Below are 10805 nucleotides of genomic sequence, written 5' to 3' on the forward strand. Positions count from 1 at the left end.
GCCCTTATAGACAGTATATTATAGATCATAGGCTGTGTTTTGCACTGCAGTTTCTTTAATCCTCTCTACATTTTTTGTGTTGGGTTAATTAAGTAAAAGCATGCATTTTCGTTTCTTTTGCTGCAGAAATTCAATACAAAAAATGAATGAGCCATCTCAGAGTGCCTTTATAGAATGTATGGTTTGAAAAAAGACAGAGACAGGACTGCTGCAGTGAAGGCTGATTTGTAACAGGACATAACTGCAAGATAACATCATAAACTCTGCTCTGAGCATTCCACCAGAGCCTTAAGATCTGTCTCAAGTGGAGATTGTAACATCCCTAAGCGTAGCTCTGCCTTTGCTCAATCTGCCTTCTCTTTTAAATCTGTCAAATCATGGAACAATCTTCCAACTAATCTGAAACTTTGTACAGACTTCAATGTTTTCTCCCGGGAAGTCAAACAATGGATCCTAAGAAATCAGACATGTCAGCATTAATCATGAGCCTAAATTATTCTTAACCTTGGCAAAGTGTGAAGTATTTTAATAACTGTATGTTTTGTTAACTGATATGTAATAGGACTATGTCCTGAGTGTTTGTGATGTGTGAGAGGGTGTATATGCATATGTGTATGGATGTTTAGAATGCTATGTAAATTGATAATTCTTATATTTCTATTGTTCTTATTCACCTGCCCAGGGACTACGGATGGAAAGTAGCTAGTAAGCTAAATCCGGTACAAGGCATCTCGTCTCATCTCGAGACTAATGTTATTTTGTACATTGTCCCTGATACAAATAAACTTATTAAATAAATAAATAAAATACTCATCTTCCTCCCCCTCGTCCTAGTACTCAATTACATTTACATATAGGGCAATTAGCAGACACTTTTGTCTAATCTTCCTCTCCCTTGTGCAGGCATATTCTTACTGTCTTCGTGTTGCTCTATATTGTTCTTTTTTCAAACATAAGCAGCCCAAAGAGGTCCACTTCTATTGTAAACCATATGGTCATGTGATTGAAAGAACCTCAACATCTGAATGTGTTTCCTGGATGGGATTCAGCTGATTGACCTATTTTCATAACTTTAATAAGCTATTTCTCAGTAGCAGTGGAAAAAATACAGGGGATATATGTGTTTCAATCTACAATATGAACAGCTGGTTACTTTGACTTTAGCCTAGACTTTATGCTGTAAAAGAATTCCAAGCATTTTAAATTTGTGTTGCATTGTGTTGTATAGCTCACACAGACGGATGTTGTGTTAACTGTATTAAGAGTTTAGGGAAATTGTTAAAAGGATTTAAAACAAATTGTGATAGCAATCGTAAAAAACTGTAATATATCTCCCAGTGTAAACTTCTGTAATAGTTTTAGTGAGATGGTTTTATTGTGGTCGGTCGAACGTTTGGGCTTTTATTGTGAAGGCAGGTATCCACGGCTAACAGAAAAAATACGCGCCTAACAGTGGAGGGAGGGACTATCAGGAAAAGTCGGACATTGCCATAAACTTTGGCTTTAGATTGGATTTAAACTGTGGATACGTGTACTTGTCCGCTGTACTTGTATATCAAATTGAAATACAACTAGTTCTCGTCGTCCGGATAGCTAACGTTAGCTTCGTGTCGTCGGTAACGTTACCTCTAGACCCGAAACTCTCCAGGTAAAAACGGTTAATTCTTGTAATTGTCACGCTTGGGAATGTGGTCATTGAGACAGTCTGTTCGTGTGCATGCATTAGCGCCCTTTCGCACAAACAGAAGTTATAGAATAATTGAAAAACTTTGTAAACGCAAAGTTAGCGAGGTACGAATAAAAGATAAACAATGCTACTACTGTTTCCGGTGCAAGCTTTTCACAATAAATCTGGGCAACGAGTAGTGGTGAAAGTAGAAAAGAAAAGCACATGGAAATATTTAACCCCTCCCAAAAGTGTTCCTTCACTATATATATTGAAACCCATATAAAAGAAGAAAAATGAGAGCTGACACACGAAACCCCGACAAGACTTTTATTGTTAAAGATGTTTCCGGTTGTGTGAATTGGGCTCTCTGCAGTTGATTCTGATGGAAACCAATACAGGGCAGGGAGGTTCCCGGGATTGATTTGTTTTCCTCTCAAGTCCAGCAGAATGGATCCTGAAGGAAGCCCACGTAGTCCAGAAGAAGAGGCCGCCACGCCAGATCAGAATCCCAAATACCAGCGGAGTCTGAGGAGCCTCCATATGCTCGCCACCAAGTTTGTCAGGCTGTTACAAGAAGCTGACGGCGGTGTGCTGGACCTCAAAGAAGTAAGCGAGCTCATCCTATCACTGGAGGGCTTCATTATACTGGGATAATTAATAAAATGACAGTGAACTCAATTTAAAGTTAAATTAAGAATCATGTGTATTTCCCAGGTTTGTCAGTGATCACTGGGAAATATGACAAGATTATGATGTTATTTTGGGATGCTTTGTCAGAAATGTTGATACCTCAGTGTTCCTGTCTGCTGTTACCAATGAGAAACCAACTAAAGCCCCAAGGTTGTCATTTCACGTAACATTTGAGTGAAAACCTAAAAAAAATAGTGACGGTCAAGTGCATTCAACCTCCATAGGATAAAAAGCTTGATGTTATCAGAAATGGTATTATCTCACGAGTGCACCCCTCCCTGAATAAGCAGCTTCCATTATGTTGAGTGCTACAGTTAGTGCTTGTTAAACCTGAAGTGACCATGGAGGGCTTCAGAACAGTAGATCGTAGACTGTGTGGGACTGTCTGAGAACGAGGAGGCTCAGTGAGCGTTCTTGTGTTCTTTCAGGCTGTCAGGGTCCTGGCTGTCGGACAGAAAAGACGAATCTATGACATCACAAATGTGCTGGAGGGCGTCGGTCTGATTGTGAAGATTTCCAAAAGCATTGTAAAGTGGAAGTAAGTTTTTAATGCTGCCTCGTGTGCGTGTCAGAAAGTGTGGTGCCAAAATCTGTTTTACAAAACGGCATATGCTTTTTCTCAACAAGTGGCACGATGCCAGGAGAAAACGCACACGAGTTGACCAAAAGACTGATGGAGTTGAGGTCTGAGCTGGAGGACTTGGAGAAGAAGGAGAGGATGTTGGACCAGCAGCAATTCTGGGTTGAACAGAGCACCAGGAACACCAGAGAAGACTGCAGTGAATATCCTTTTTACAAAGACGTAGCAAAGAGTGCTGGAATGTTTGAAGGTTTAAATTTCCCTGCTTTAACAGTAAACTGAAAAAGAGATGTGGGACCAGTGACCATGTTCATGTGGAATCAGATTCAATGTGGTGTTTCAAGATGAACCTTGACTCAGATCAACTCTCACTTATGTGAATCACAACGACATCTGTAACTGCTTTAGTGGTAAGTTGACGTTGTTCTTGTGTACATTTTTGTATATTTTTGACAGCGAATAATCCAAGGAGATGGGTGGTGAGAGTTCGTAGATTGACATGCACATCTTTGTCCTGTTTTTTGATATGTCTCCTCAGCAAAAAAACAAACAAAAAAATGTCTTTTAACTTTTAATATATATAAAGATGAGATTAATTTATTGTGGTTTTAATAGGATTTTCACTCTCTTCTTCCCTCAGGCCATACTCTCTTGGCGGTGCGAGCACCATGTGGTACACAGCTAGATGTTCCCATTCCCAAAGCTGTAAGTTCTGCATCACTGGAGCCTAGCGTCGTTTCTTTGCTTTCTCCAATTCAGATGGGATGATTTCGTATGTGCATCCATATTCTTTCAGGTCCAGAACAGCCCAGCAAAGTACCAGATCCATCTGAAAAGCATCAACGGGCCGATAGAAGTCGTACTGCTCAACAAACGCTCTGTCAGCTCGGTTCCTTTCGTGCTGCCAGTCCCGCCGCCAGAAGAACTTTTACGCAACGCCAAATCAGCAATGTCCACGTCTAATGAGCCAGGAAGCGGTATCAAACATGGCACCAAATCTAGAGGAACGGCTGTGGAGGACACGCTGCACCTTCAATCGCCGCCATGTTTAAATGCCGAGCCAAAGAGGACCGGCGCTTCTGAATGTGAGTGTTTTTTTTTTTGTCTGTTGTGTGTTTTGGGTGAAACCTAAAGCGCTATTTCAATCAAATTGGGAAAAAAAGTAGATTTCATGTGACTTGATAGTATCACTTTAATCCTTATCTGTACTGAGGAGGAGAAAACACGAGGGCTGCCCAACCAAAGATGCTGCTGGTCAACTACTTGTCGTTACAAGCCATTAGTCGACCAGTCGTCGCATGTTTATGATATAATTATTATTAATTCTTTTGGAGGGGGGCATAGGAAAATGGTTCGACTCTTCTCATCGACTAACGCTTGATCGACTGTTAGGGGGCAGCCCTAGAAAACACAGATAACACAGAGCTCTTCCTTCACTGACTGATGCAGATCAGTTATATATCCTAGTGTTTGCAGTGTCTTTATCTGTGTGCTTGATTATTTCCTGTATGTTCACACAATGTTTTCTAGCGCTCATGTATGTTTTTTCATGCTGAATGTTTTCCAGTGCGAGATCTATCAAAAGAACTGCGGGACCTCCTTCACCCAACCAAAGGTAGGTTGTTGTTGTGGCTCTAAATGATTTCTGTTCATTGAGTGACTGATGTCACTTTATTTAAATCTACACGGATGTATGAAGTATGGATTCCCTCATTTCCCTAGTAATGAATGCAGATCTGCTCACAAAGCTTATGGTGTCTGAAGGTTAGTGCACTTTATTTTCTGACTTCATATATGTCACTTTCATATCCATTATGCATTGGTGTTTGTAGAATATATTCACATTAATCCCGTTTGCCTGTGCTCTTCAGTTTTTTCTCCACTGCTCCGTCTATCTCCGCCCCCGTCTGAGCAGGAATACGTCTACAACCTGGATGAGAGTGAAGGCCTCTCCGACCTCTTTGACATCCCCATGCTCAACATTTGACTGTGGACTTCAAAAGTAGACGGTCTGCGCCGTTAATGTACATACAATGTTGTCTGTTTTTAAATAGTTATGATTATAACGCATAATAAACACATTATTTTGAATATTGTGTGTCTGCCTCATTCATAAATAGACGCAAAAACAAAATATAATATATTTATATATAATAATTTATATATATATATATATATATATGATGTGCAGGATAAATATAGCTTTTATTTATCATATATATATATATATATAAATAAAAAATAAATAAAAAAAAGCTATATTTATCCTGCACATCAGTATTTGAGTAGATGTGGATTCAGTGCTCTTGCCCCGCCCCACATAACCACGTGCTCGTGTTGCTATGGTAACTAGTGTTTGCGGCTGAGGACTTGAGAGACCTCTGAGTTTGAGCATCGCCCATCTCCGTGTGGTTTGTTCTACATAGCCTCTCCGATGGTGAGCAAAGCGTTCCTTATGAACCTATGTGTTATGAATCAAATACAACAGTGAGCGGACTGCAGTTAACGTGAACTAGCTCATTAGCTGTTAGCTTCCTAGCGGCTAACGATTGGTTGGTGTGTGGATTTCGTATCTGTGTGACGTCGAACCCGTGTGTGCTTCTGGTGTGTTGTCATCCCGTTCATGAGACGCACAGACGGGCTGGCTGACGTCACTCTACCCACCACAGTAAAGTACCACTTGTTGCTAACGGGACATGGATTTAACTTCATTACGTCATGTCGGCTTGTGTGCAGCCCCCCAAAAACAAAGGCTCGAGCAAGAAGCCCACCAAGGCGAGGACGCCTCCGCTCATAGACGGCCTCACCAAGGAGGAGATGTCCAAGGAGCAGGTCAGTGCTCCTTTCATCTCATTAAAGGGCTGTTTCAACAAGTTAGCAGCTTCTCCCTCCCAGTTTATATTGCAGGATTTTTGTTATAAATGTCTCAGACGTTTGTCTGGTTGAAGACTGTAATGCCTTTATTATTGTTGTTTTCGTTTTTGTTCTTCTCTCCTAAAATGTGTGTTTTTTTTAAAAACTAAATTTACTTTTTAATTTGTTTCTTTTGGTTTTTGAGTTTTTGCTCTGCTGCGTGTCAGTGCATAGGATGCATATTAAAATTGATATAATGAAACCAGAATTAAAAGAAGCTTACAGTAGTCAGAGGTTAAGATAGCACCACAATATTGTTTTTGCTGTCTCATAATTATTATTTGGCATCTTGCAAGTATGAAAACATGGGAGGTCCACTATGCCCTTGAGTCATGCTGCCCTCTAAAGGCAGAGGTGAGTAACTGCAGAAGCAGTGAAGTTAAGAAAAAAACTACACTATAGTTCATCCTCGGTCACATTAGATGACACACACACACACACACACACACACACACACACACACACACACACACACACACACACACACACACACACACACACATAAAATACTCTAAGATACTAATCTTATTGACTATAAAAAAAACGTTAATTTGTGCATAAAGTGGAACTATAGATTCTTAATTTGAGAACTGATAATGACTCCTTAGAAGGAATGCCTGGAAGCAGTCGTAGTAAAACTTAATTTATGTTACTGATGCTCATACATCTTTAAAGATTCTCAGACTTTCCTCCATAGTCACAGAATACATATGTCTCATTAGTAGCAGTGCTCCCTGTAGAAAGTAAATTGGACTTTGACGTTTGAAAGGTGGAGTGCCCCTTCAGGATAAATGAGGCAATATGCTCAAAAGACATCCACACTGCCTGGCTCAGATATGCCCACGCTAAAATCTTTTTTTTGCATTTCAGCTGGAAGAGCACATTGTGCGCCTTCGAGAGGAGCTGGATCGAGAGAGGGAAGAGAGAAACTACTTTCAGCTGGAGAGGGACAAGATCCACACCTTCTGGGGGGTCACAGACCGACAACTCGAGGAGGTCAAGGCTGAACGGAAAAACCTCCATAAGGACTTAGAAGAGGATGAAGGGCGCCACCAATTAGAGATCAAGGTAAGGTTAATAGTGTTTACTCCAGCTGATATAGTCAGACTGCACCAGGCTCACAGGCGCTACATGCAGCCAATATGCTACTTTTTTATCCCCAAATCCATTGTGGTAGTCATTTATTTAGTGGTGTGTACAGGTTATCCAATCATCTTTAAGAGAAATATCACGTGATGGCATTGTTGTTTTTGGATTGTACCACTAGTTAGGAATCATTTGTTAAGCTAAGATTATCTTCTGACCAATTTAATGGCTGAATTAATTGAATGTCGCACATTTGTTTCATTAGGTGTACAAGCAAAAGATGAAGCACCTCCTGTGTGAACACCAGAGCACAGTGTTGGAGTTGAAAGCAGACGGTTTAGTTTCAACTCAGGTGGTGCAGAAAGAGCAAGTCCAATTAGAAGCTGAGCTTCACAAGGACATCAAGGCCACCATGGCTGACATGCAGGAGCTTAACAACAGAATCCTCGTCCAGGAGACTGAACTGGTTTGTACTACACACCATTTTATTTCTACGTTTAAATATGTAGATTTATTGTTTGCTTTGATATTTTTCAACATGAATGCTCCAAACACTTAGATTGTTATCTCAACAGAAACATGATGAATTAATGACTCAAACGAGGAACGACTGGGAGAAACAAGTTGCAGGTAAAGAACTAATCTCATTTTGAGTTGAATTCAACACCATATTCTGACAAAAACTAAATGGGAGACATCATTTTGTTTTGCTGTTTGAGTAGAAATCCAAGCCAAATATGATAAAAAGCTGGAGATGCTGCCACAAGAGCTGGACAACATGAGGAGACATGTGACCAGTGAGAGAGAAGATGATTGGAACGGCCACATCAACACTCTTATAGAAGTCCACAACAAAGGTTTCAGTGACGCTGAAGCCCTTTTTAATCACAAGATCGAGGATTTGGATAAACATGTTTCACTCAAGGTATACGTGCACGCATTTGGCATCCTTAGACTGAAACCCAAGAAGTGTAAGATGTTTTGTTTCGGCATGCAACTCATGATTAATTTAGTTATTGATGACACTGTCTTCAAAATAATGTAAAACATAGAAATACATTTAAAATTGAGAAGCAGTCACCTGATCGTGTTTGGGATCTTCCTTAATAAATGTCATGTGACTAATTGTCGCAGCACTAGCTCTGATCCAGTTAGGTATTTTACACGTTATTGCCTTCTCTTAGAAACAAACTGAAGATGTGACCAGGAAACAGAAGCAGAAGGAAAAGGACCTGGTCTGTCTGTTGCAGGATAACCGACGTCTGGCTGAGCTTCTCTCCAAAGCCGCAGAGGAAAACACTGAATATGAGAAACAAATGAAATACAGCCTATTTAAAAAGGTTGTTGGTCTAGATATTTGTGAAAAACTGAGTTAATTGTTGCAACTTTCTGCACAATAGTTGGTGCTGACGTAGCATGCTCTAAACGGGCACTCATTTGTGACACTATTCTTGACAGGATAGCTATGAAAAGCAAAAAATAAAGGAACTGGATGATCTGAAAAGGGATTGTGAATCCCTGGAAAGGAAATTCAACAAGGTAAATGCTAAGATTGAGTTGGTGTCATGTTGCTCAGACAGTAGCTTCATGTACACTTTGGATGTGAGCCCAATGCCTGTGTACGTTCCAGCTTCAGCAGGAGAAGGCCGAGCTGCAGGAGGAGTTCACTCAGAGTATCGAGCAGATGCAGCATGAAGCAAATATCAAGATTCTGCAGCAGGAAAGGAAGCTGAAAGGCCTGACGGACGGCCTGGAGACCATGCAGGCTCAGCTCTCCTCGGTGCTTTCTGCCTCCAACATGGACCACACTACTCTTAATGGGATGACTGACAGGATTGAGGTACATTTTCTTTCATTTTATTATATTTTTATATTATATATTTTATGTAAGTAACATAAAATAACAAGAACATGTTTTTGCTTGTAGAACAATCTTGACTCGATTAATAAGTCCATTAAGAACGTACAGGGGAAAAAAGTGCAGATTTCCCAGGTGAGTCGTTTGTTTAATAACTGCTGTCATGCACTTTTACTGATGCTATCCAGTACATTTGTAGTGATATGCATACTCCTGTATCTGGCAGGCCCGTGAGGATTTGCTGCTGAACTACGAAGCAAAGCAAAGGGCTCTTGGTGTCGCTGTGGAGGAGCTCTGTGCAGAGCCCTTTTAGACGGCTCTTCTAACTGGAGAATCTATGGAACCAGACTTTTTGACCGAAATGAGAAGCAATGAATCCAAAGACCGTAAATACAGTAAATCTGACACATTTCTCATATTTTCCTTTGATGCAGTTGTTGATGTTCAGTAACAATAAAACATGAAATATTGTTTTTGCTGTCTCATAATTATTATTTGGCATCAAGGTCCACTATACTCTTGAGTCATGCTGCCCTCTAAAGGCAGAGGTCAGTAACTGCAGAAGCAGTGAAGAAAAAAACTACACTACAGTTCATCCTCGGTCACATTAGATGACACACACACACACACACACACACGCACACACACACACACACACACACACACACACACACACACACACACACACACACACACACACATAAATACATAAAATACATCTTATTGACTAAAAAAAAAACGTTAATTTGTGCATAATGTTGAAGTATAGATTCTTAATTTGAGAACTGATAATGAATCATTAGAAGGAATGTGTGTAAGCAGCAGTAGAAGTAAAACCTAATTTAACACCAAATGCTGCTAATTACAATTCAATTTGATTGATTGACTATAAAATCTGTTTATTTTTTGGAAAGTAGAAGTGGGACATTTTATGTTAGAGAATTAGCTTCTAATGTCAGTATATTATGGCAAAGATCAAATCATTTTAAGGGTAGTTTAAGTTGGACTCCAACCAAGCATTCCAATCTCAACAGCTAGTTTCACCAGCTGATTTCTGCCATGCCTGAGTTTCCAGCAGAGCAGGAGGAACATATGGGGAGGATCCAGTTTCTCATTGAATATTCCTGCGGTGAATCGAGCCCTGTTGCACTGAGTGATCGCTGTTCCCTTCGGAATCAATAATACAGGAGGAAGTTATTGTCCCTGTGCAGGCCACAGTATCATGCAGCTAATGCAAGTGGAGGGCGGAGGTGGTCCTTTCACTCTGCCCTCTTGGGTTTCAGGGCCTGCAGACTGTGGTCTGACTCAGGGGAGCCGGCTGCCCTCGCACAGGGCTCGATTGTGAGTCTGTCTGACCGAGGGATAAATGTGTCTAAACACAGTCTGTGCTGGGCCGGCCCCGCCGGTAAGACTACACCCCGACAAACCCGGTCGCAAGATGAGTCCCAGCTGAGAGACGGCTCAATGGGGAATCAGTCAGTGGGAGTCATTGGACAGTTAGAGAATGGGACAGATATGGTGGGTGTGATTAACACGATCCAGATTTTCACCGGAGTACCGTGACCTTCATTTAACCTCGAGATGGCTCGAAATACTGAAATGGCAACAATATATTGTGCATCCTGCTTCAAGGGATATCCTACATCAAGCCTAACTTTCTGCACATTGTCATAAATAGCTAACCAACATACTGTAGCATGGCAGGTGTATAAAACTCATGAAATATGAATCCAGGAATCAACTCTAACCCCCAGAGACAGAAAGAAGTTTGGCCCAAACAGCGAAGAGCAGAGAGAGATGGAGGGAGCCGGTGGGAGGGGGAGGGGTGCAGGTGGAGAGAGTGATGTTAAACAGAGAGCCACTGAGGAACAGGTCAGTGTGATGCCACTGAATTAGACATGCTGCTGAAAGCCTGGAGCTAAGTTATGGATGGAACTGTTGGTGAGTTCCCATTTTCGTTTTCTTAAATGTGTTGTTATTGTGAGTTATGATTGATATTTAAAGAGAAA

General features: G+C 40.9%; 2 protein-coding genes across 4 annotated transcripts; both read left to right on the forward strand.

The window, feature by feature from the left end:
• The first annotated feature begins 1454 nt into the window (after positions 1-1454).
• LOC311011251 (transcription factor E2F5-like) lies at positions 1455-5000 on the forward strand. 2 transcript variants are annotated; one of them, XM_084006084.1, is made up of 10 exons: positions 1455-1648; positions 2108-2275; positions 2788-2897; positions 2987-3142; positions 3306-3349; positions 3580-3644; positions 3736-4024; positions 4507-4554; positions 4662-4703; positions 4811-5000. In XM_084006084.1, the coding sequence occupies exons 2-10, from the start codon at positions 2117-2119 to the stop codon at positions 4924-4926; spliced, it is 1029 nt and encodes a 342-aa protein (XP_083862210.1). In that variant the 5' UTR covers positions 1455-1648; positions 2108-2116; the 3' UTR covers positions 4927-5000. The 2 variants fall into 2 exon arrangements, with proteins under 2 accessions (XP_083862210.1, XP_083862211.1); XM_084006085.1 differs by having other exon boundaries at positions 2113-2275.
• A 269-nt stretch (positions 5001-5269) lies between these two features.
• drc4 (dynein regulatory complex subunit 4) lies at positions 5270-9252 on the forward strand. 2 transcript variants are annotated; one of them, XM_084008897.1, is made up of 11 exons: positions 5270-5376; positions 5676-5771; positions 6723-6920; positions 7204-7404; positions 7514-7568; positions 7661-7863; positions 8123-8278; positions 8397-8477; positions 8569-8778; positions 8866-8931; positions 9023-9252. In XM_084008897.1, exons 1-11 carry the CDS (start codon positions 5374-5376, stop codon positions 9107-9109), a joined length of 1356 nt encoding a protein of 451 aa, XP_083865023.1. In that variant the 5' UTR covers positions 5270-5373; the 3' UTR covers positions 9110-9252. The 2 variants fall into 2 exon arrangements, with proteins under 2 accessions (XP_083865023.1, XP_083865022.1); XM_084008896.1 differs by lacking the exon at positions 5270-5376 and having other exon boundaries at positions 5412-5771.
• The last annotated feature ends 1553 nt before the right edge of the window (positions 9253-10805 follow it).

This window comes from Eutrigla gurnardus, assembly GCF_963514095.1.
Source record: "Eutrigla gurnardus genome assembly, chromosome: 1".
Taxonomy (NCBI): domain Eukaryota; kingdom Metazoa; phylum Chordata; class Actinopteri; order Perciformes; family Triglidae; genus Eutrigla; species Eutrigla gurnardus.